Source organism: Mesoplodon mirus, assembly GCF_964341445.2.
Source record: "Mesoplodon mirus genome assembly, chromosome: 12".
In the NCBI taxonomy this organism is placed as follows: Eukaryota; Metazoa; Chordata; class Mammalia; order Artiodactyla; family Ziphiidae; genus Mesoplodon; species Mesoplodon mirus.
In genome coordinates this window covers 26,442,410-26,467,323 of record NC_138988.1, presented here as the reverse complement: position 1 = coordinate 26,467,323, position 24,914 = coordinate 26,442,410, and the positions used below count along the sequence as shown (strand labels likewise).

General features: G+C 41.3%; 1 protein-coding gene across 2 annotated transcripts in view; it reads left to right on the top strand.

Annotated features, from left to right (window-relative positions):
• Positions 1 to 24,914, top strand: part of SYNPR (synaptoporin) — a 290,500-nt gene that overhangs the window by 125,399 nt on the left and 140,187 nt on the right. The window contains exon 1 of one of the 2 annotated variants that reach the window (XM_082639441.1): positions 23,866 to 24,029. The exons of the other annotated variant lie outside the window; for it this stretch is intronic. Coding sequence (XP_082495567.1) covers positions 24,006 to 24,029 — 24 coding nt within the window. The 5' untranslated portion in view covers positions 23,866 to 24,005. Of the gene's footprint in view, positions 1 to 23,865; positions 24,030 to 24,914 lie in introns of those variants that run through there. 2 annotated transcript variants of the gene reach the window in all.

Sequence of the window (24,914 nt, the reverse complement as noted above, 5' to 3'; positions counted from 1 at the left end):
CTAAGAGAATTCAACACCACCAAACCAGCTTTACAACAAAATGCTAAAGGAACTTCTCTAGGCAGGAAACACAAGACAATGAAAAGACCTACAATAATAAACCCAAAACAGTTAAGAAAATGGTAACAGGAACATACATATCGATAATTACCTTAACTAAATGGATTAAATGCTCCAACCAAAAGACACAGACTGGCTGAATGGATACAGGAACAAGATCCATATATATGCTGTCTACAAGAGACCCACTTCAGACCTAGGGACACATACAGACTGAAAGTGAGGGGATGGAAAAAGATATTCCATGCAAATGGAAATCAAAAGAAAGCTGGAGTAGCAATTCTCATATCAGACAAAATCGACTTTAAAATAAAGACTATTACAAGAGTCAAAGAAGGACACTACATAATGATCAAAGGATCAATCCAAGAAGAAGATAAAACAACAGTAAATATTTATGCACCCAACATAGGAGCACCTCAATACATAAGGCAAATACTAACAGCCATGAAAGGGGAGACTGACAGGAACACAATCATAGTAGGGGACTTTAACACCCCACTTTCACCAATGGACAGATCAACCAAAATGAAAATAAATAAGGTAACATAAGATTTAAATGATACATTAAACAAGATGGACTTAATTGATATTTATAGGACATTCCATCCAAAAAGAACAAAATACACTTTCTTCTCAAGTGCTCATGGAACATTTCTGGGATAGATCATATCTTGGGTCACAAATCAAGCCTTGGTAAATTTAAGAAAATTGAACTCATATCAAGTATGTTTTCCGACCACAAGGCTATGAGACTAGATATCAATTACAGCAAAAGACTGTAAAAAATACAAACGCATGGAGGCTAAACAGTACACTACTAAATAGGCAAGAGATCACTAAAGAAATCAAAGAGGAAATCAAAAAATACCTAGAAACAAATGACAATGAAAACACGATGGCCCAAAACCTATGAGATGCAGCAAAAGCAGCAAAACCTATGAGATGCAGGAAAAGCAGTTCTAAGAGGGAGGTTTATAGCAGTACAGTCCTACCTCAAGAAACAAGAAAAATCTCAAATAAACAACCTAAGCTTTTACCTAAAGCAATTAGAGAAAGAACAAACCCCCCCCCAAAGTTAGCAGAAGGAAAGAAATCATAAAGATCAGATCAGAAATAAAAAGAAATAAAGGAAACAGTAGCAAAGATCAATGAAACTAAAAGCTGGTTCTTTGAGAAGTTAAACAAAATTGATAAACCTTTAGCCAGACTCATCAAGGAAAAAAGGAAGAAGACTCAAATCACAGAAATGAAAAAGGAGAAGGAACAACTGACACTGCAGAAATACAAAGGATCGTGAGAGATTGCTACAAGCAACTCTATGCCAATAAAATGGACAACCTGGAAGAAATGGACAAATTCTTAGAAAAGCACAACCTTCCAAGACTGAACCAGGAAGAAATAGAAAATATAAACAGACCAATCACAAGCACTGAAATTGAAACTGTGATTAAAAATCTTCCAACAAACAAAAGCCCAGGAACAGATGGCTTCACAGGCGAATTCTATCAAACATTTAGAGAAGAACTAACACCTATCCTTCTCAAACTCTTCCAAAATATAGCAGAGGGAGGAACACTCCCAAACTCATTCTACGAGGCCACCATCACCCTGATACCAAAACCAGACAGAGATGTCACAAAGAAAGAAAACTACAGGCCAATATCACTGATGAACATAGATGCAAAAATCCTCAACAAAATACTAGCAAACAGAATCCAACAGCACATTAAAAGGATCATACACCATGATCAAGTGGGGTTTATTCCAGGAAGGCAAGGATTCTTCAATATACGCAAATCAGTCAACGTGATACACCATTTTAACAAACTGAAGGAGAAAAACCACATGATCATCTCAATAGATGCAGAGAAAGCTTTCAACAAAGTTCACCACCCATTTATGATAATAACCCTGCAGAAAGTAGGCACAGAGGGAACTTTCCTCAGCATAATAAAGGCCATATATGACAAACCCACAGCCAACATCGTCCTCAGTGGAGAAAAACTGAAACCATTCCCACTAAGATCAGGAACAAGACAAGGTTGCCCACTCTCACCACTCTTATTCAACATAGTTTTGGAAGTTCTATCCACAGCAATCAGAGAAGAAAAAGAAATAAAAGGAATCCAAATTGGAAAAGAAGAAGTAAAGCTGTCACTGTTTGCAGATGACATGATACTATACATAGAGAATCCTGAAGATGCTACCAGAAAACTACTAGAGCTAATCAATGAATTTGGTAAAGTAGCAGGATACAAAATTAATGCACAGATATATAGCATTCCTATACACTAATGATGAAAAATCTGAAAGTGAAATTAAGAAAACTCTCCCATTTACCATTGCAAGCAAAAGAATAAAATATCTAGGAATAAACCTACCTAAGGAGACAAAAGACCTGTATGCAGAAAATTATAAGACACTGATGAAAGAAATTAATGATGATACAAATAGATGGAGAGATATACACACCATTGTAAAGCAATTATACTCCAATAAAGATGTTAAAAATAAAAAAGCATTTTTTAAGTCTACAAATTTAAAAAAAAAGATGAAAGAGAAGCAAATGTCATAAATGTCATATGAAGCTAATTGCAAAGATATTATATTTAAAACAATGTCATATTAGTTCATTAATAATCAAGTACACCAGTGCATCAGAATAGAAAGCTGAAAAATAGATCCATGCACATATAAGAATTGTTATATCAGACACTGAAAATCAGTGGAATAAAAATGACCTATTTGATAAGTAGAGTTAAGAAAATTGGCTTTCCTTATAGAAAAAAAATAGTTATGCCCCTACCTCCCTTCATACAAAAATAAACTCCAGAAGGATTAAAGATGTTAATGGGAAAAACAAAACTCTTAAAACTATGATAAAAAAAAATTAAGAAAACATCTTTATAACAGGTCTGGGAGGGGTTTCTTAAAACAAGTAATAAAACAAACATTTTTAAGATAAATTACTTAGACTTTATTAAAATTAAAATTTTATATGACAGAGTATATTTTAAAGTTAAAAGACAGTAGTCAACTTGGAAAAGACATTTTCAACATGTATGAGGATAAACAAAGAACTTGCATTTGTAATACATGAAGGGCTCTTATGAATCAGTGAGGAAAAAACCACAAAATAACCCAATTGAAAAATTGCAGAAGATAATAAGAGGCCATTCACAGGAGAGGACACTTAAGGACGCAATAAAATAGGAAAAATTAATCAATGGCACCAATCAAGAAAATTAAACTTAAAATAAGAGAAATGAAAACATGTCCACACAAGACTTGTGGTTTTATTTGTAATTTCCAAAAAACTGGAAACTCCCTAAATGTCCATGAATGTATAGACAAAATGTGGTGTATCCATACACTGAATAGAAACTAAGTACTGATATACAACAAAATGGGTGAATCTGAAAAATCATTATGCTGAGTGAAAATCTGGACCAAAGGAGGAAAAAACGTATATGCTGAATGATTCCATTAATTTAAAAAATCTAGAAAATGCAAACTGATCTTTGGTGAAAGAAAGCAGATCAGTTGTTACCTGGTGTATTCATTTTCCATTACTGCATGATAATTATGACAAACTTACTTACAGACCTAAAGCAACACATTTATTATCTCACAGTTCCCACGGGACAGCAGTTAGCTGGGTTATCTGCTCAGGCTGAAATCAGGGCTGCAAACTCTTCTGAGGCTCTGGGTCCTCTTTTAAGATCTCGTTGTTGGCAGAATTCAGTTCCTTACAGCTGTAGGATTGAGACCCTGAACTCTGCAGGCAGCTGTCTTTGTTATGTGGCTGTCTCTACAACACTGCGGTTTGGTTCTTCTTGTCTGCTTTTTCAAATCTTCGTGGCTTCTTTCTCTGACATTTAGAACCTCTTTTAAAGGGCTCACATGATGAGATCAGACCCATCTGGGATGACCTTCCCTTTGATTAACTTAATCAAGTTAATCAGCCTGATTGGGAACCTTAAGTCAACTGATTAGGAACCTTAATTATATTTGCAAAATTTCTTCACCTTTGCCACATATGTAACGTAATCACTGGAGTGCTGTTCCATCCTCTGTACAGGTCTCATTCATGTTCAAGGTGAGAGGATTACATAGGATATGTATACCTGTGGGGAAACTTGAGAGCCGTCTTAGAATTTTGTTTATCAGGGTCAGAAGTTGAGAGAGATGCAGAGAGGTACTTATTACTCCAATTTTATTATAATTATTATTACCTCAGATGTGTTTTGTATCAGGTAAGAAAACCATAGTATCCAGAATCCATATTTGTTTTTTTTTTTTAAAAAAGCAAGCGTGGGACTTCCCTGGTGGCACAGTGGTTAAGAATCTACCTGCCAGGGCTTCCCTGGTGGCGCGGTGGTTGAGAGTCCGCCTGCCGATGCAGGGGACATGGGTTCGTGCCCCGGTCCGGGAAGTTCCCACATGCCGCGGAGCGGCTGGGCCCGTGAGCCATGGCCACTGAGCCTGCGCGTCCGGAGCCTGTGCTCCGCAACGGGAGAGGCCACAACGGTGAGAGGCCCACGTACTGCAAAAAAAAAAAAAAAAAGAATCCACCTGCCAATGCAGGGGACACGGGTTCGAGCCCTGGTCCAGGAAGATCCCACATGCCGCGGAGCAACTAAGCCCTTGCGCCACAACTACTGAGCATGGACTCTAGAGCCCGCAAGCCACAACTACTGAAGCCCGCGCGCCTAGAGCCCGTGCTCCGCAACAAGAGAAGCCACTGAAATGAGAAGCCCGTGCACCGCAACGAAGAGTAGCCCCCGCTCGCCGCAACTAGAGAAAGCCCACGCGCAGCAACAAACACCCAATGCAGACAAAAATAAATAATAGATTAATTATTTTTTTTAAAAAAAGCAAGCTTGAACTGTCTGAGTTTAATATACCAGTGCCCCAGGACAGGTTTCTAATCCCTCTATTAACAAACACACATAATGTTTGTAAATGTGTGTAAAACGTACACAATGTTAACAGTCCCTTTGACAATATGGGACACTTTGGAGAGTGGAGGCGTATCCGTAAGGTATACTAGACATTATGTTTACGCAGCAGAATTTTCTCCCCCACTCTTCATAAATCCAAAGCCAAATCTCATTACACCACGCTCTATCCAGAGAGAAGAGAGAACAAAGAAAAAAGTGCAAATGACGGTTATCTTCCTCCTTCAGCCAAATTAAGGGGTAGGAGACTAGGGGAAAGCAAGAGCTCTGGGTGTGAATATTTAACACAGTGATCTTTCTTACTAGGGTGTGTGCAGGATTCCAGTCACATTAGCCCCATCCTCTAAGGAGGCAGGAGAGGGAAAGGGCAGAGTCTGCCTACCTCTCTACACGGTTTGTTTATAAAATGAAATGATGTGCCATTGAAAAATCCTGTTTTCACAGACTAGTATGTGGAATGGGGGAAATACTTAGAATATAATCATCAGGAAGGGAAGGCAAGATTAAATCCTATGTGTAGAGTAATCCACATTTTGGTTAAAATGAGCGAATGTTCATTTGCATAGAGAAAAGACTAGAAAGATCTACTCTTCACTAAAAGAGTATTTATCTGAATAGTGGGATTCAGTGAATACTTTTCTGCATATTTCTGACCATGATAGACAGAATTTGAAAGAGAAGGAAAAGACGCAGGTGTAAGTTACTTTATTATTATAGGTATATGCACTAGGAATCATTAAAGGCACACATGAAGGTAGCTTACAGCTCTAGCAGAGGGTTCCCCATGTAAGTAATCCATCTCAAGGTACTCCTCTGCCAATAATGGTATTAGAACCATCGTTTTTGAGCTTTCACTATTTCCAAGCACTTGGTAGAGAACATCTTATTTATTCCTTGTAGCACTTCATAAAGGCCGATTCACTGTAGCCTAGTTGCTACAAGCTTAGGTTCCAGAATTAGGCTGCCTAGTTTCAAATTTATCCCTCACTGCCTATGTGACCTAGACGAGTTAACCCCTCTGAGCCTCAGTCTCTGCATCTATAAAATGGGGATAATAGTAGCACCTACATCAGAGTTCTTATAAGTAATAGATGAAATAATGATATGTGGTAAATGTTGAGCATTCAAAAAAGTGTGCTATAGTTATCCCCATTATATGGATGAAGATGTTAAGGCTCAGAGAAGCTGAGTTATTTTCCAAGGTCACTTGCCTCTAAGTAGAGAAGCATTCAAAAACTTGACTTCTCAAGTGTCAAGCTTTTAATCATTATACTAGGAATTACTTTCATTGCTAAACCACATGGAGCTTAAGACTTTACAGATAATTAAGTTGGGCTGGAATTTTTCTTTTTGTCTCTGTAAATAATTTGACTTGCTTTGAGCTGGAATTCAACTTCCAAATTAATTTAAAATAATTTTTAAATAACTCTAAAACCCTATCAATCCTTCCAGGTCTACCAAAATAAATACTCTTGTTGTGATACCTATCTTGACAGCTCCATTTCTTAAAGAAATAACATGACAAAAGAATGTCTTTCCAAACCTCGAATGTGGAAGGCAAAATAAATCTTGTGCTATTTGTTTGAAAGGATGAGTTATATGGAGTGGTAAGCTCTTTATCTTAAAAAAAAAGTATTACAAAGCTTCATGGAGACAATAAAATTTAGAAGAATCTGTTGTCTTGATTTTATTTACTGCATTTTTTTGAAAGCTAACACTGAGCTCTATATTGATATACAAGATAAACTAGTTCTTGGTATATTTCATCTTGTCTGAAAGTCAGTTACTTTGGTTACAGTTCAGAGGACATGTTCTCAGTGAAGAAAAAAAGATATTCACATTAATCATTTTCCCAGTGTATAACGTATGTATCAGTGAAGATGAGGTAAAGGCTGGCCTTGGGAAGAAAAGTTAAGTGCTTGGAACAAGGGTGTCAGCAGACTTCTGTCCTTTGATGAACTCAGGATTACTCTCCCAGTTGTAAGCCATATGGGAACAGTGGCTCAGAAGCCCCAAGGCGTAGGTTCCGATCCCAGCTCAGCCATTGCTTGACTCCCTAAGGAGATTTGAGCTTCTTATTTCATCTTTCTTGGTCTTGATCTTCCACCTGAAAAAATGAGGAGGGAGTGGTTAATAAGGCAATGATTCCCCAAACTGGCTGTATAGCAGAATCACATGGGCAAAATCTTAAAACATACAGATTCTCGGACCCAACTCCAGACCTGTTGCCTCAGGATCTTTGGCTTTGTGCCTCTCAAGAATCTGTATGTTAAATAAGTTCATTGGCTCAGACTTGTATACCCACTTAGTTCTTGCCAGGCGCTGGTGTTTGGAAACCACCAGACTGCTGATTTCTGATTTACAAGGTTGAGGACAGTTGTACTGTTGTTGGACACTGATTCTTGCAGTGCTTCTCATCTCAATAAAGACTGAATAGATGAAATGGAAGCTGAGTAAACCCATAATTCCCTCTAAACACTGGTTTCCTCAGATGCATTATTGTCTATCTGCTTATTTATATTTAATGTGTGATATTACGATATCACAAGAAATATATATTTTGGTCTTCATCCCCAGTCTTTTGCGCGGAGATCCTAAAACCTTGTAAATTTCTGAGTGATGGGGCTGATAGGACTGTCTTACACAGAGCTCCTAAATCCCTTGCAATTTCCTGACTGATAGGAACGTATTTTGTTCTCATGAGGCAGGCCCCAAGATAGCTTCAGGATGGGGGCTGGTCACCAGAAAGACCAAATCTTGACGAGAAGCTTAAAACTTTCAGCCCACTCTCCAACCTCCAGGGACTGGAAAAGAGCTAAAGATTGAGTTAATAATCCATCACGCCTGTGTGATGAAACCTTCATAAAAACCCCTAAAAGATGGGGATTAAAGAACTCCTGGGGGGACTTCCCTGGTGGCTCAGTGGTTAAGAATCTGCCTGCCAATGCAGGGGACACGGGTTTGAGCCCTGGTTCAGGAAGATCCCACATACTGCAGAGCAACTAAGCCCATGCGCCACAACTACTGACCCCACGAGCCACAACTACTGAAGCCCGTGCTCCTAGAGCCTGTGCTCTGCAACAAAAGAAGCCACTGCAGTGAGAAGCCCACGCACCATAACGAAGAGTAGCCCCCACTCGCTGCAACTAGAGAAAGCCCGTGCGCAGCCCCGTGCGCAGCAACGAAGACCCAACGCAGCCAAAAATTAATTAATTAATTGATTAATTAAAAAAAAAAAAAAAGAACTCCCGGGTTCGTGACTGCATCCACATGCTAGAAGGGTAACATAACTCCAACTCTGCAGGAATAGAAGCTCCTGTCCTCAGGATCCTCCCAGACCTTGCCCTATGTACCTCTTCATCTGGCTGTTCATTTGCATCCTTGATAATATCCTTTATAATAAACCAGTAATAGCAAGTGAAGCGTTTCCCTGAGTTCTGTGAGCCCTTGCAGCAAATTAGAAGACCAATAACATGCTCATTGCACTGCATCATTGCCTCTCCTAAGTAACTGTAGACAATTTAAATATCCAGCAATAGAGGGAATATTTAAATAAATTTTTGTATATCCATTGTATGACATGTCAGAGAGCCATTAAAAAGCATGACTTATAACATGATTACCACTAGGTCAACTATATGCATGCATATTTTGTCAGCTATTGCTGCATAACAAACCACATAACAGTAGGCATTTATTATTTCTCATTGATCTATGGATAAACAGCCTTGCTGGTGATGAGCTGGGCTTGCTCTTGTGTCTATAGTCAGCTGTCAAGTCAGCCAGAGACTCACTAGTCTAGAACAACCTCATGGCCATATTTAAGCAGTCAGCTGGCTGTTGGCTGGGCAAGGTGGTGACTAGACCATGGGTCTTTTCCAAATCATTCATCAGGCTATCCCAGCATTATTCACATGCTTGCTTGGAAAACCTCCAAGAAAGAGAGTGGAAGCTGCAAGATAAGTTGAGACCTAGGCTGAGAACAGGCACCACTTCACTTCTGCCACATTCTGTTGACCAAAGCAAGTAATCAGTGAGTCCAGATTCAAGCAGGGCAGAAATGGACTCTATTTCTTACATAAGAAGAGCTGCAGAGTCTCACTGAATGAACGTGGATGAAAGGAATAAGAGCATCGCTTTTTTGCATCAATATACCACATATATGAACAAGAACTGGACGACATATTTTAAAAAAGCAAAGAACTGATATGTTCACAAGTTAGGGCTGTGGGCTTTCTTCCTTTTCCTTTATGACTTTGTTACTTCATGTAGGTAGCTATAACATTGTTGGTGCAATAAACAGTGATTGAAAGGAAAAACACAGTAAGAGGAATCACAGTGAGAATAAGATCAACCACTTCATTACTCACTATACTGAGAGAATTGGATCCATAATTTGCATATCACAAACCAATCAATATAGCCTTCTGTTCTGCAGTGCGTGCAAGTGGGTAACAATGGAAAAATCCTGAAATTGCCAAAGCAAAGTAGTTCTCTAAGATACATCCAGTGGCCTTGGATCTCAAGTGGAATTTAGCCATGAGATGTACACTTATCCTTAGCCCTCTGTGCACCCTGCATATTACCAGAGCTGGCACTGTCTCAGATCTGTAACGCTTTAGCAATCTCTGGAACCCCCAGGGAACAATTCATTCTCTAATTGCCATGATTTCTGATAATTGAAGTTTTGCCCATTTAAGAACCAAAATTTTAGTTCCTTTTTTATAAAAAGGTTGTAACTATTTTGAACAGAAGTCATTCTTTTAAAAGTGTAAGTTGTTCATGTCCTTGTGTTTTTTTTTTTTTTTTTTTTTTTTTTTTGCTGTACGCGGGCCTCTCACTGCTGTGGCCTCTCCCGTTGCGGAGCACAGGCTCCGGACACACAGGCTCCGCGGCCATGGCTCGCGGGCCCAGCCGCTCCGCGGCATGTGGGATCTTCCGGGATCGGGGCACGAACCCGTGTCCCCTGCATCGGCAGGCGGACTCTCAACCACTGCGCCACCAGGGAAGCCCCTTGTGTTTTAAAATAGAGTTGATAAAAACCATTTGAACATAACATAGTTTTTGACAATATTGTTCTTTCCCATAATGCAGTGACATCTTCAGATCTTTGTGGAGCAAAGTAGGGTTTCTTCACCCTTACATAAAATATTCTGAGAATGTTATGCTTTCAAGTTCTCATTTATCCCCTTTTTATTGTTTCTGTGCTCTCTCTTGCTCCCACGGGCTTTAAGAGTGCCTGCCTCTGACAGCTTGTTCCATTTCACTTGGCCTCTTCTAATATGCTGTCATCTTAGAAAAACCCACTTTATTAAGATTATTTGTAGGATAAGAGTAATTACGCTCTGAGAAAGGACCAGGAAGCCTCTAATCTGAGTAAGGTGCATGACCTTTAGTGTACAGACGCTTGGTAACACGTCCTTTGGCTGCTTATTTTCTTGGCCTTGCCTCTATCCAAGGAAAGACAAGAGCCAGAACTGGGAATCCAAAGCACATTAAATCCAAAGCACATTATCAGATGTCAAAGAGGTAAAGGTATGAGTGACCGGAATGAATAAATAAAATACATTCTAGGTGGGCTCACTGTGCTAAGGACATTAAACATTCTATAACCGTGTTTTGCCAAAGGTTAGTTTGTCACATAAATTATGGACTTTTCCAAAGCATTGACTTATTTTTACATGATAATTTAGGGTGCAGGGTGAGTTTGTTCATTCATTCTACACATTCATTTATTTACTTCTACTCTGAAGATGTATGTGTGTGCACACACACACACAGTGAGAGAAACCCTGTCCACGTGGAAACTATATTGTCGTTTGGAAAATAGAAATATAAGCACATAATTGTGAAATATTAAAACAAATACCATAACTGAGACATGTCAGCCACTATGGAAGAAGAGAAAATGGAGGCAAGAAAAGACCCCCTAGGTCCCTCTGTCCCTGTAAAGTGTGGTTGATAATATCCAACTAACAGCTTTATTGTGAGGATTTAATTATAACCCTGAGTAAGGACATGTAAACTCAAAGCTTATTATATAAAGTATTATATATAAGGCAAGACTTGGATTCAAATCTTGATTTTATCACATATTAGCTAGGTTTTTGCTTAGCCCCACTTTTCTTTTCTGGAGAATGGGGCTAATGCCTGCCTTGCGGTATTGTTGGGAGAATAAAATAAAAGAACATAAGTGCCCCACACAGTGCCTGGAAAAGAATAAGTGCTCCATAAGTGCTCCACAGCTCCTTTCTCCTTTTCCTCTTCACCAGAGGGGTAACAGATGATGAGCTGGGTTTCGAAGGATGAGTAGGAGTTCACAAACCAAACCAAATAACAAGTCCCCAACAGGGAAAGAGGCTTTTCAACAAAAAACACGTGGAGATTTGCTTTTGAAAGTGGAGGGTGATTTGTGAGGCTGTTGCCCTTCTCAGCAGAGTCAACAATGCTTCTCTATTTCTTTCACTGTCTTTAGGAAAGCTAGTTCACTGACTAGTGTGATTTGTCAACTCACCTGCACCACCTCATTACTAAAACGTTATTTGAGCCCTCATTGCAATCAGACAGTATTGGGCCTTTATGAAGGAAGGGGAGGAAAATGCTAGAAATCCGTAACACTGCATGAACTAACAGAATTTTGAAATTGTACAAAGAGGGACAAGATATCCCTTTTGCCATCATATGCCTAGGGTCTGAAGATAAATCATAGGGAAGAAGCTTGAAATCTCTTTATTTAGAAGTAGTCTGTCCATCTATTTAATACGCATTTATTGAGCACCTATCACTTGCAAAAAATTGGATTAAAAGGGAGAAACAAACATCAAGATGGTTAACTGTGAGTCAGACCAAAGGAAATAGGGACTATAAATGAAAAAAACAAACCAAAATGGATAGCAAAGGCAATTGCATTGGTCTTTGAAGGGCCAGTAGGGATGTAGTTAACCAAGGGGAAAAGTGAAGGCATTTTATTGGCAGGAACAGCACAAGCAAAGGGGCAGAAACATTAAAGCAAACAGGTGAAAAGAGAAGCTTGGTCTGTTCCAAAAATCACCAAGCCCCTTAAAAACAAAACAAACACAAAGAAAAAAGTCACACAGGAGAAATAGAGCAACAACCAACATAGTCTTTCCTTGATGCCCTCATTAAAAAAAGTCATGGTTTCCTTCTTCCCTTTTTTTTCCTTTCCTGCTGATGACTTAGACCTTTCAAAGGTACCTGTAGGCTGTGCAGCAGTCAGTGCCAAGGCCATACCTTATCCTGAGCACTCACTGCACCAACATAGGCCCTTGGTATCATTCTACAGGGACCCAGCCTCTCAGCCTGAGGGCTTTAGCCCCTCAAGTGGGATTGGCAGGGTGTTTAATGCTTGCGGGAGCCGAAAAAGGATTGGAAAATAACTGGGCCGGTTTCCTGCACCTCATGGTGACCTACCCATTAATGCATTCTTTGCTAGCTCCCTTCCCTTCCCCAGCTCAATCCCTCCCTGCCTTTCCTCGAATCACCTCCCAAATAAACTACTTGCCCTTAGAGTATTGTCTCAGGAGGAAGCTTGCTGGAGAAGACAACTGAAGACAGCCTGCTCCTGGCTCCTGGAAAGGGTTGGGGCTGGTTTCATGGGAGAGGGCAGGATCCAGGCTGATTCTGGGAAACGGCTCAAGGAGCATTTTTGTTGGTTGGGGGACTTTGATTTTTTTAGTTGGTTATATTTTCAGAAGGATGAAATGAGTTAATTCATATGAAATGCTCAGGCCGGGGCCTGGCACATAAATACCCGCCATGGTCATTGCCATCATTATCTTTGTATTGGGCTCCCCTCTTGTCTGTGTGTGTGAGAGTGTGCTTACTGAAATCTCACTCCCACCCCCATGGCACAGATTCTGGAAGGCAGCCTTCCTTTCTGGAGGTGAGACTCTTCTTCCTACTCAGAGCCTTGGGTGAATATGGATCTCGCCTTGTGTGACAAGCATCGTGGCTGTGTTGACTATAATTTAATCCAAGCACTGACCTCATCCACTGTGCAGGGTGTTGCTAACACCTGTGTCCTATCAAATTCCCATTGGGGAGAACGAGGTGGGGACCCTTCTGGCTTATGATTCAGGAGATCTGAGTTTGGAACTGGTAATTCCTGATTCGTCTGAGCTGCTCAGGTGATCCAGATGTGCAGCCAGGTTTGAGAACCGTACTTCTCAGTGGCTTTGATCCCAGGATCCACATCCCAGAGCAATGTGGTATCCGAACAGAAAGGGTGGACTCTTTTTCTTTTTCTGAACAGAATGCAAGGCTGACTTCCCTTAGACTACTACAGCTAATGTCAGAACAAGTTGTGTTTCTAGTCCCTTACAGGGAGTTTCTGTGCCCACAGTTCCCTAGAGATGGGAGGAAAAGGGCTGCTCTTAGAGTTGAGATAAGTGACATTCTGGAAATATCAGAATGTCCTGTTCTTCAGCTTCACTCTCTTAATTTGTATCATTTAACAACTCGGGGATGGTTTATGAAGGAGCTAACATTTTAAAGGAGACAGTGGTAAAGCAGTCTGTTTTAAAACTAGATGCACAGCTGAAAAAGAAGACTCCCTCTGTGTGAGTGCACGTGGCATGTTGAACCATTCTAAGCTGGCCTGCAATAATAAATCATCAACTAATACAGTAGGAATGGTTGCATAGTATGTTTATGGAGGAAGACACTGAGCACAGACATGAACAGGAACTCTCTTTAGAATTGTAGATTTCAATTCTCAAGAGTATTTTCACCAAAGATGTCTTGTGTTGGCATCACAGCTGCCCTGTGAGATAGCCAAGGCTGCAACATCTTTCTTGGTAGTCCTGAATCCAAGGATTTGGGAAAAATATAAATTAAGAATGCAGGAAGCATCCCCAGATAGGAGGGATCTTTTGGGTTTGTAAAATTATGAGAGATTTTATTGGCCAGATGAATTGGCCAACAGAGACTTAATTTGCTTTAAGCCAAGTGGCCAAATCCCATATCACAGGAATCCAGAGACACCTCTGGGTAGGACATACTCAGGCCAAAAAGAGAGGTTTTTCAAAGATTCATAAGCCCTTAAGTTAAAATAATGCTCCAGGTCTCTTTGACGGACCCCATTCTCTTGCTGCACCCCATCATAACAAATCACATCCCTAAGCTGGGGCTGCAGTGGGAAGGTGGGATGGACTGGGAATAGTTTCAGATGGAATCAACCAAACAGGCCATGGCTAGTATCCTTGGAGCTCCACGGCTCTCATTTTTCAAATTCTACATTTTTGTAAACTACGTGGGGTGGACGCAGACCTCATTCTCTTTCCTACAGACGCCCTATTTTATTTAGAGCTGTAATTTAGTGTGGGTTTTGGAGGCATGTTTGTTGGGAAGGAAAGGAAAACCTGAAAGCCATTTTGCACGAATTTGATTCTTAAATCTATCTGGCCTTAAGCGTTAGCAGGGAGAGACAGTGCAAGACACTTGTGATAATTACCATCAGGCTTCCTTCCCTGTGTTATTTATAACACATTAGCATCAGCATTATCATTCCCATTTTACAGGTGAAGAAATTGAAGTTTAGAAAGGCTCAAAGGGGCCCACAAGTGTACACACTTGGCCATGACCCCTCTCTTCATGGGGAGCCCATCCATGAAGTCACATAGCTCATGATCTGATTTACTATTCATTTCTCAGTGTACTGAGCAAGATTATTGAAAATAGTCTCCATGTTTTTCTTCCCTCCTTCTTATTACGTTACCAGCAAGATTCATGTAAAAAATGGACCTCAGGGATTCTTTCTGATATAAAGTCTTAATCCTTAATCACAGCAACCCCTATTCATCTTGTGGTTCTGCACCAGGCTTTAAGAAATATGTGTCAGGAACAGCCAAACTTGTAAGCTGATGGAGCTCTATTATAAAAAAAATGATCGAAAACAGAGAGCTGTATCTTTGCTCTTTCTGATTAGAATTATGAATGTGGGCTTAAGAAAGTTCATTCATTTTCTCTTCCTGATTTAACAAAAACGTATTTAGTACCTACTATATGCAGAGCAGTAATTGGGTGCTATGCAAGATTAGTGGGAAGAATGAGTCTATTGTCTAGAGGTTTCTGGTGAGACCACTTATAACCTCTACAGCAGAACAGCAGATATTATCATCAGAAATTATGCCATTGAAATACATCATCATTTTTGTTTTCCAGTAAGTATAAGCTCAGTCAGAGAAGTGATGGTCAGCTGCCCACCTTGTATATACAGTACATGCCAAAATTGCACACGTTAGTAAGGCTGGTAATGAGATTTACAACCAGGACTTTTGAGTTAGACAAACTAGGTTCAAACCCTAGCTCTAACACTGTTTATCTGTGCAGATTTGGGCCAAGTTCTGAACTGCAGTAAACATTAGGTTCCTCATTGGTAAAATGAAAATAACAATAGCTTCTAGATCACAGGGTTGAATGATAATCAGATGAGATAGTGCATGAACAGAGCTTAGGCTAATACCCAGGAATAAACATTAGCATCGTTATTTGTATCACAAAGACCCACTGCAAGAAATGACAATTGCCAAACAGAGGAATGGATAAAGAAGATGTGGTGCATACATACAGTGTAATATTATTCAGCCATAAAAAAGAATGAAATAATGCCATTTGCAGCAATATGGATGGGCCTAGAGACTGTCATACTGAGTGAAGTTAAGTCGGACACAGAAAGACAAATATCATATGATACTGTTTATATGTGGAATCCAAAAATAAGGGTACAAATGAACTTATTTACAAAACAGAAGTAGAGTCACAGATGTAGAAAACAAACTTATGGTTACCAGGGTATAAGGTGGGGGAGGGATAAATTGGAAGATTGGGATTGATACATACACACTACTATATGTAAAATAGATAACTAATAAGAACCTGCTGTATAACACAGGGAACTCTACTCAATACTCTGTAATGGCCTTTATGGGAAAACAATCTAAAAAAAAAAAAAGAATAGTGGATATATATATATGTATAACTGATTCACTTTGCTGTACACCTGAAACTAACACAACCTTGTAAGTCAATTATACGCCAATAAAAATTTTTTTAAAGTCATAATTAAGATATAGATTTAGAGAGTTTATTACAGCTAAAAAATAAAATGACAGTTGCCAAATTCCTCCATTGCATCAGTGGTTCTCCATGCTTTTTTGCTTAAGACATAGAACTTTCTGTTCTTATACCACCATATATAGAAGCCTGGGATATAGAATAGCAACCAGTGGAGTGGAGTGGAGGGGTTGGAGCCCCCTGCTCCATCTTCCCACCTCCACTGTGTGCCAAGGAGCAGTTCCATGGAATTCCTGGCATTCAGCTTGTAAACTATGATATTAAAGATTATCCTTAAAATTATATTGTGAGCTGAGATGATCTGGTCATTTGGATGTGCTGTCTATATTCTGGTACATACAAGAATTTAACAGCAATATTTATTTTATGGTTATATTATACATGTGAGGGTAGGCCAACATGTTCACGTGTTTACCTCTATAATTAAGAAGTACATCAGAGTAATTCAGCACTGTTCATTCAATCATTAAACAAATATGTTTTGAGCACTATTTATACACCAAGCCCTGGTAGGTTCCTGACTTATGCAGATAAATCAGAAAGATCCTAAGAACCTATCAGGCAGGGACTATTATTTATCTTTTTCACCACTGAATCCACTGAACTTAGCACACGCCTGACATATAGCACTCATTCCATGAACAATTGCTGAACTGAAATTTTAGACTAATGAATGACTGTCCTTTCATTGTGGGAGAATAACAAAGTTCTCGTGGATTTGAGGATTGTTCTTCCCTATTGAAAACATGAGCCCCGAGTAGGCTTTAGCTGTGATATATAAAACCTGAGTCCCGGGCTTCCCTGGTGGCGCAGTGGTTGGGAGTCCGCCTGCCGGTGCAGGGGACGCAGGTTCGTGCCCTGGTCTGGGAGGATCCCACGTGCTGCGGAGCGGCTGGGCCCGTGAGCCATGGCCGCTGGGCCTGTGCGTCCGGAGCCTGTGCTCCGCAACGGGAGAGCCACAGTAGTGAGAGGCCCGCGTACCACAAAAAAAAAAAAAAAAAAAAAAAAAAAAAAAAAAAAAACCCAGTCCCCTTCTCTCCAGAGTTAGTTTTTCTGAGATCTCTAGAGAGTTTCTGAAGGTACTCAATCCCTCCATTGGCTTGAAATATTTAATTAGAGCAGGAATGAAAGCAGAAATTACCCAGCTTATAATAGTTCTGGAGTTATTGCCTGCGGTCCAGGAGATCATGGATGGATATTGGGGAATCCCTAGACTGCCGTCCATGAAGTGTCAGAAGGAAGCAACTCTCCAAAGTCCTGCTCTGTAGACCAAGTAGATGGACCCATGTATATACTATGAATATTCAGAAATGTCAACATTCAAAACCATTTTCAACAAATACTTATTTACTTTAAGCCTTATGCCTCAGTGTCCTTCGTATAACTAACTCCCTCATAGTTGAGGAAAATATGTTAAGTCTTTCTGAACAAGGTATGGGCTGTCCTTTTCTTTCTAAAACCTGACAGTCTCTTCCCTCTAAAGGAGAAATGAAACAACCAGGCATCATATCTATAAAGCAAACAGAACCTGGCAAAGAGTATCACTATCAAGAGTATAACTGTCCCCACCTTGTTAGATGCTGTGCGTTTGCTCTGTACTTACACTCTGCATGCAGTAATTTACAAGTACTCGATCTTATAGGTGATGGCGAGTGAAAAGACTCTACATGGAGTAAGGGACAGAACTGGAACCCAGATCCACCTGTTTGTGTAGTCAGGCTCCAGGTAGGAAAGAGCTGGCACACTCATACTGGGTGATTAAGGGGAGTTTTTTTTTTTTTTAAGGGGAGACGACTTATTAAAAAGGAGTAGGAAAGACTTAAGTAAAGCAAAAAGGGATGGTGCCCATGCAGCACCTTAAGGATAGCAACTGAGACGAGCTGTTCCCCCCCAGGCCCAAAGGGTCAAGTGAAGCGGGGGAGGGGAGACAGAGAGACAGAAAGAGAGACAAAGTGTGTGGAGAAGGCAACGTTACAGCACTTGTGGCCTTTGCTAGAGGGACGGACCCCACTTAGAAACCCATCAGGAGGGACCGAGAGAATAAGTACCCAGGCTTCAGTCTCCTCTTGGCTTCAGACCTCCTGGAATTACTTCCCATTGGCTGTGCCTCCACTGGGATGCCTCAGGAGACGGGAGCTCATTCATGTGGTCCAGTTAGGTCAGCCTGGGACGCAGAGTGGGGGGGAAAGGGGAGCTGGAGGGACAAATAGAAGCTGTGCAGCACAGTGTGTGCCCAAAAGGTCGTCGTGCACTTCACCATATCCTACCCCCCAATCCTTCTGTCCTCCTGCATTCAGCAAATCATCTTTGCTTGACTGCTCTGTGTCAGCCACTTTGCTTTGGAGGGTACAGAGATGGATAAGGTATGATCCTGCTTAGACTCACAGTTCTCAGAGAATTTGTCAAACATTTTTCACTTGCTGAAGTTTTTTTTTGGTTTTTGTTTTAAATTTTATCATTTTTTTATTGAAGTATAGTTGATTTACAATGTTTAAGGTCTACAGTAAAAAGTGATTCAGTTATATATATATTCTTATGCAGATTCTTTTCCATTATAGGTTATTATAAGATATTGACTATAGCTCCCTGTGCTCTACAGTAGGTCCTCATTGGCTATCTAGTTTATATATAGTTGTATATGTTCATCCCAAACTCCTAATTCATCCCTCCCCCCCCTTTCTCCTTTGGTAAGCATAGTTTGTTTTCTCTGTCTGCTTCATTTGCTATGTTCGTTATCATTTGTCTCCCTTGTCCTCCTAGTCAGGGCTGTGTTTCCACCCCAGTACCCAAACACTCTTCAAACCTTGTTCCAGTATATTTCTTAGTTTCTCTTGTTTCCGCAAACTTCTTCTCTGTGTTCAGCTTCTGTTTGCCAGCCTTGAACTCTCCTGAGGAAAGCTAATAACCTAATAAATGTTCAAATTTTATTGATATTACTTTATCTCATTAGGTTTTTGAAAAAAAGACAGAGTTGGAGGAAAACACTCTTTCTCCCTCCAAAGAAATAAATAACAAGAGGTCTAGAAAGTTCTGCCCTGACCCTATTTACCAGTCCATGTCAGAATAAATGGCCTTTTATTCCTGCCAGGAGCTGTTTGCAGTCAGAGTAAGGAAGGCACCATTAAAGATTTCAAGGTTGTTCCATAAGTAGATTAAATATAAGTGCTCTCATTACTATAGCTTGAAAGAGTTGAAATTGTTTTGGGAGCAAAATGGAAGAAACTTAGGTAATGCCCTCAGTCATTTATTAGTGTGGCCAGAGTAGTCTTCTTGTCTTGGATTACCTTCCTCCCCCTGCAGCAATGGAGGGAGAGGTCCTCATGGCGCTGCAATTTTCCTTTCAGTGTTTGCTAAATGCTTAGAAAGCTAGACCTCCCACCGTCTCAACCTGAAGCAAGACAGGCCTGAAAGGACCCCGTGTGAGAAGCCAGATATTTGGAAACAGAAGCTGTAAGGGAAAGGAGCTGTTGCATTTACCAGGAGGTGTGTCTACCAAAGGGGAGACAAGCATTTCGGTTTAGAAAAAAAATTCATTTGCAGTTGTCTGAAGGCCACGGTCTGTTGAAAGATCAGAGTTGAAGATCTGACCATATTGGAAATCAGCATTGCTGATGATGTTTTCTGAGCATCACAGATGATTTTCATTTAGCCTTCTCTATAAGTACCCAACTCAGAGAACACCGTACTATTTTTAATAGTCTAATAATGGGTAAATGTTATTTTGAAGACAGTAGTGACAACGCTAATATCATGTTTTCCAAACAAGAGCCATCAACAATGGCATGTTGCTTGATTCCTGTCAGTTCCAACGGCATGTTACAGTGGTAGCCGACTATCTGAACTGTCTGCTAGAATGGAAGTCAGGACAGTGTAAGAGGCTGGCTGACAAGACTATTTGCTCTCTGATGACAGACTTACAGTCAAGTGTTCAAATATCCAAATATCTGTGTGGGCCTAGATAAACTGAACCCTGGGCACCCAAGCTTCTAGAGAACACCTCATCCATATGGTTTCCAAAAGGAGCTCTCCACTGTCTTTGACACGGCCTCCACTTACATCAACATGATACAGAAATCTGCAACCTTTCAAGAAGGTTCCCCGAATGAGGAAGTACAAACAGTCTGTGTCCATCAATATGAGTCAGTCAATCACCTTTGTTCACCTGTGCTGCATTTCAAGTCTAAGGTCTTTCGAGAGGCAGGTTTCTTTTCCTGTCTCAAGCCTAACTTGTTCTCATGTTGATTGATTGATTCATTCATGGGACGTTAAGCATCTACTAAGCGCCAAGCATTCTCTTAGACACTGAGGATACAGTGTTATGCAAAACAAACAGACTTCCTACTTCCCCAGAAGTTATCTCCTAGTGAAAGAAGTTAATTAAACAGACAAGTAAATAAGAACAAAAAGGCAATAAGAGGTACAGAAAACCCACATCACACACACACACACACACACACACACACACACACACACACACATCACCAGCAGCACTGCGATCACAACAACAAAATACAAGGTAACATGAAAGAGAGTGACTGGGGAGAGAGAGGGTGTTTTTAGGTCTGGTGGTCAGGGAAGAAGGACCCTCTAAAGAGTGGACAATAGAACTAAGGATCCAGTGACAAAGGAAGAGAGCAGGCAAAGATCTGAGGAAAGAATGTTCCAGGCAGAAGAAATAGCGAGTGCAAAGGTATAAAAGGCTAGTGTGGCTGAAGAGTAGGGAGGCAGACGGTTGGAATTAGATTAAAAACAAAAAGGCAGATGGGAGCGGGGTCACATAAGGCTTTGGAGACACAGTAAAGAGTTTGAGTTTTACGTGCAACCTACTGGATGACGACAGAAATATTTTTCTCAGACGAGTGATATGATCTAATTTATATTCTAAATAGCTCAGTCTGGATAATGTATAGAGCATGCTTTATCGGGATAAGAGTGAAGGCAGGGAGGTCTGCAGGGCGTCTATCACAGTGGCCCAGGTGAGAGATGAAGGGAGGGAGGGGGTGGCGGGGAGCCGGAGAGAATGTTGACGCTTTATCTGGAACAAAATAGGAGGCAGGAAGAGCAGACCCCAGCAGCAGAATAGAATCCTACCTTTAGTCTTAGAACCTTATCTGGTCAAAGTTGATCCCACAAGCCCTTTAGAGATCACTCAGTGGAAACCCTTCCATTTAAACTGAGAAAACCTGAAAGATGGACAAATGAAGGGACACGCCCAGGGTCACTGAGCAGGCCAGTGGCAATCCCGAGACGGAGCCTCACACCTCCTGTCTTCCAGGGGCTTGAATAAGGTCAAGTCCACACAGAATGCAGCAGACCCCGGGCGGGGCCTGTGGCAGCTTGGTAGGCCCCCTTTCTACAGTTGGGCCTCCCAGTCTCTGTGGTGTGAATCCAAGCAGTGGGAAGCGCTGTGGAATTATGCCAGGGTCCGTGAAGCCATATGTGGATCATGCACAGCCTGGAGGCTGAATAAATAAAAATGTAAATGCCGCGATGTGACATCTAGAACAGAGAAGTTAATGGCTTGGCGCCTGGCATCCAACTGAGTTCCAATGTTAGCTTTACCCACTGTTGACTGTGTGCCTTTGGATAAGTTACTTAACTCTTTGGGTCTTGGTTTCCTCTTCAGTAAACCGGAATGAAAATCATAACTTTTCTTGGTTCTGTGCGGCCCACATAGGATAACACACTTATACAAACAAACAAACAAACAAAAAACTTAGACTGGTACCTGACACAGACAAATATTCAAGAAATGTTTGGCATCATTATATGGAATTCAAAATTCTTTTACTGTAAATGGGGCTCTTAATATTCAAAACCCTGATAAAAGTGACTCACTCTCCACCCTGAAGAAACTGTTAAGAGTGCTTCTCCCCTACAGGTGCGTGGCTGGAACTGCATCACTTTAACTCGGCTCTAACACTGCAGGTCACCAGCCGCCTGGCCCGAACTGTGGCCTTTAGCACAGGGACCCGATTCCTTCAGTCAGTCTTTCATTCATTTATTCCACAAATGCCTACTGAGAGCTCATGGAACTGCCTGGTGGTTCTCAGCCTTTTTTTTTTTTTTCTTGCTTCAACTGGGTTCATTTGCTCAATTTACTCCCCTGAGTAACTTCTCTCCATGAAATGCAGTGATCTTTCAACTGGCAGGTGAGGAGTGGCAGTGGGGAGAGTGGAGATGAGAGTGTGGGGGGAATGAGATTCCAACCAGAATTGCAAAGGGACCACGTACAGGTTGAAACTTTCAAGAGTCTACTGGAGGGTGATGTGTGAGGAACAGGCACATCACAGGAGGGGGAGGAGGAAACAGACGGCTGCAGGATGCTGAGCCCAGGTTGTACGTGCATTGAAAGCCTTAGCCATTTTTCATCTGTTCCCCTCCCCTCCACCAGCAGCATTATGAGGTGTTAGTGTGCCCATTTCACAGAAGACAAACTGAGACTCGGAGACCTTAAGGTACTTCCCAAGTCACATGACGAGTCAGTGGAAGGCTGGGGCTGGAACCCGGGTGGCCTGACTCCTCATCAGGTTTGGTTTGTTTGTTTGGTCCCCGACGTCCTTGAGTTGTTACCGTGTGTTTGGAGGGGGAGAGGGAGGAGGGAGATGTGATGGTAATGACTGCTGTTGCCGTGCTGGTGTGTGTGTGAGACAGAGACAGAGAGAGGGACCCAAAGAAACACTCAGGACAGAGTCCGAATTAACAACCACCAATAAAAAGGCTGGCCAGCCGAGGAGAGTTTCCGTCAGGCCATCACCGACCACACAAAAGATAAAGCAGAGACACCTGGGCCATCCTAACACTATTCCTGTCCCGAGTGGGCTCCTGATGGGGAATGTGAAGGGAAGAGGCATGCGGGTTTCTTCCTCCTTTGCTGTGGTGTAGACCTCAGAGAGAAGGGGTCCTCAGGAAGCCACCGTGCGGAGAGTGTCTCACCTGTGGGCACCCTGTCCGTGAATTCAGTGCCAATCCCTCTAAACCGTGCTGCCTCAGGATGCTATGCTTTCAGCCCCTTGAACTTGTCAAGCTCATCTCCCTCCTAGAGAGGCCCATTTGTAGACAAAGCAGACCCAGGTCACACTGAAACCTCTGAAACCTTTTCGATTTTCAGATTTGGCTGCGGAGACTTTAAGTCACACTCCTGGGACGAGTAAGCCACCGAGTCCCTTCGTCCCTTCCCCAGTTGCCAGAGCCCGAAAAGCCTGTCTTCAGGTACCATCACCTTAGTGATTATTTATGGGTGGTGTATGAATCTCCCAAATGGGTATCAGGCATCGCATCCAGGCATTTTCATAAAAACGAGGGCAATTTTTTCTAAGCAAACGTATACACATCTCCTTAATCTATGCAAATCTATTCATAAGGATTTTCTAAAACCACCACTTCCCCCACGCACCCTGGACACACAAATTCCCAGCTCCTTTTGATTTCCCAGTTTGTTTTTAAGCACTGGGTGGAGGGAGGAGAGGGCTCGCAGATTCAAGGGGGAGATGGTGCTCCCTGGGTGATGCAGCTGGCTTGCTCACAGCAGCCGGTCCTGCCCTTGCAGTTGGGAGCAAACAGCCAAGTGTGGGATGGTAACCACCTCCCAAAAAGCAGGCAGCCTTTCACCGGAGGGAAGTATCAGGTTGCTGTACTTCGGCTGTGGGTTGCCACTGTCTAATAATATGACCGTTTTGCCATCTCTCTGCAAATAAGGCAGAAGCTGCTACCTGATTGGTATAACATCTCACTTACCCTCCTCATTGATTTTCTTGTTCTCCTCCTTTGCTTCATAAAAAGAGGGACCAGTGGCTCGTGCTGTGGACAGAGAAGCTTGATTTTTAGTATGAGAGAGCCTCTATTTTCTTTCAGGAGAGGGAAGTTGGATTATCAATTCTTTTGTAAATGTGTATGGTGATATTTGCTCCGGTAAGTTTATATCTCTCTTGATTTACAGCTGGCTGGGGGTGGGGTGTGTGTGTGTGTGTGTGCGTGTGTGTGTGTTTGCATAGATTTAGACTGTACAGTCACTTATCTTTCCAAATATCATTTTCTGAAATCTTTAGGGATAATGTCTTTTTTTTTCTTACTTTGCTTGCTCGTATTCATCTGTTTAAGCCAAAGAGCTCTGCTGTATGATAGTGTGATGCTTACCTTAGTTGTTGAAGGATGCGCTGGGTTTCTCTGAACATAGTAAGGAAACTATTTAAGCAAACTTACATTTGGCTTCATAAAAATGTCATGTCATTCTGCCTCCCACCGGGAGTGTTTAATGACTTAAGTATGTTCATTGTGCCATAATCTGCATATCATTTTAATTAAGTTTCTTCCTCAATGTCAGAGCAAGAATTTTGTAAACTCCATAAATGGCTACCAAATACGTTGTGCTGTGCCAAGAAGGGGTGTGCTAATTTCATGAGGCCTTAAGCCAGGGTAGAATAGATGAGATGAGTTTCCTCTAGGATGAGGTACATGCACCTTTAAAAGAACTGAATTTATGAAAAGTGTTCAGATCATTAAAGTACATCTCTAGAATTCCGTGAAAAGATTTAATCACAAGTGGCTATTGCTTCTCTTCTGTCTTTGCACTGTGTGTTTGTGCCACCGTCTGTCAGATGCCCAGCCCTGGCTCTCATGTTTCTGTATCTGATGCTGATCAAGAGAAAAGTTGCTGTTATTCAATTCAAACTAGTGCCATACCGTGATCTGCTCACCACTGCTAGTTATGATTTTTAAAGGCATTACCTGGTTAACTGCTTTTTTTCTATCTGTTTTTCTAGAGAGTGTTAGAGGATCTGAATTCTTTGTTGTTAA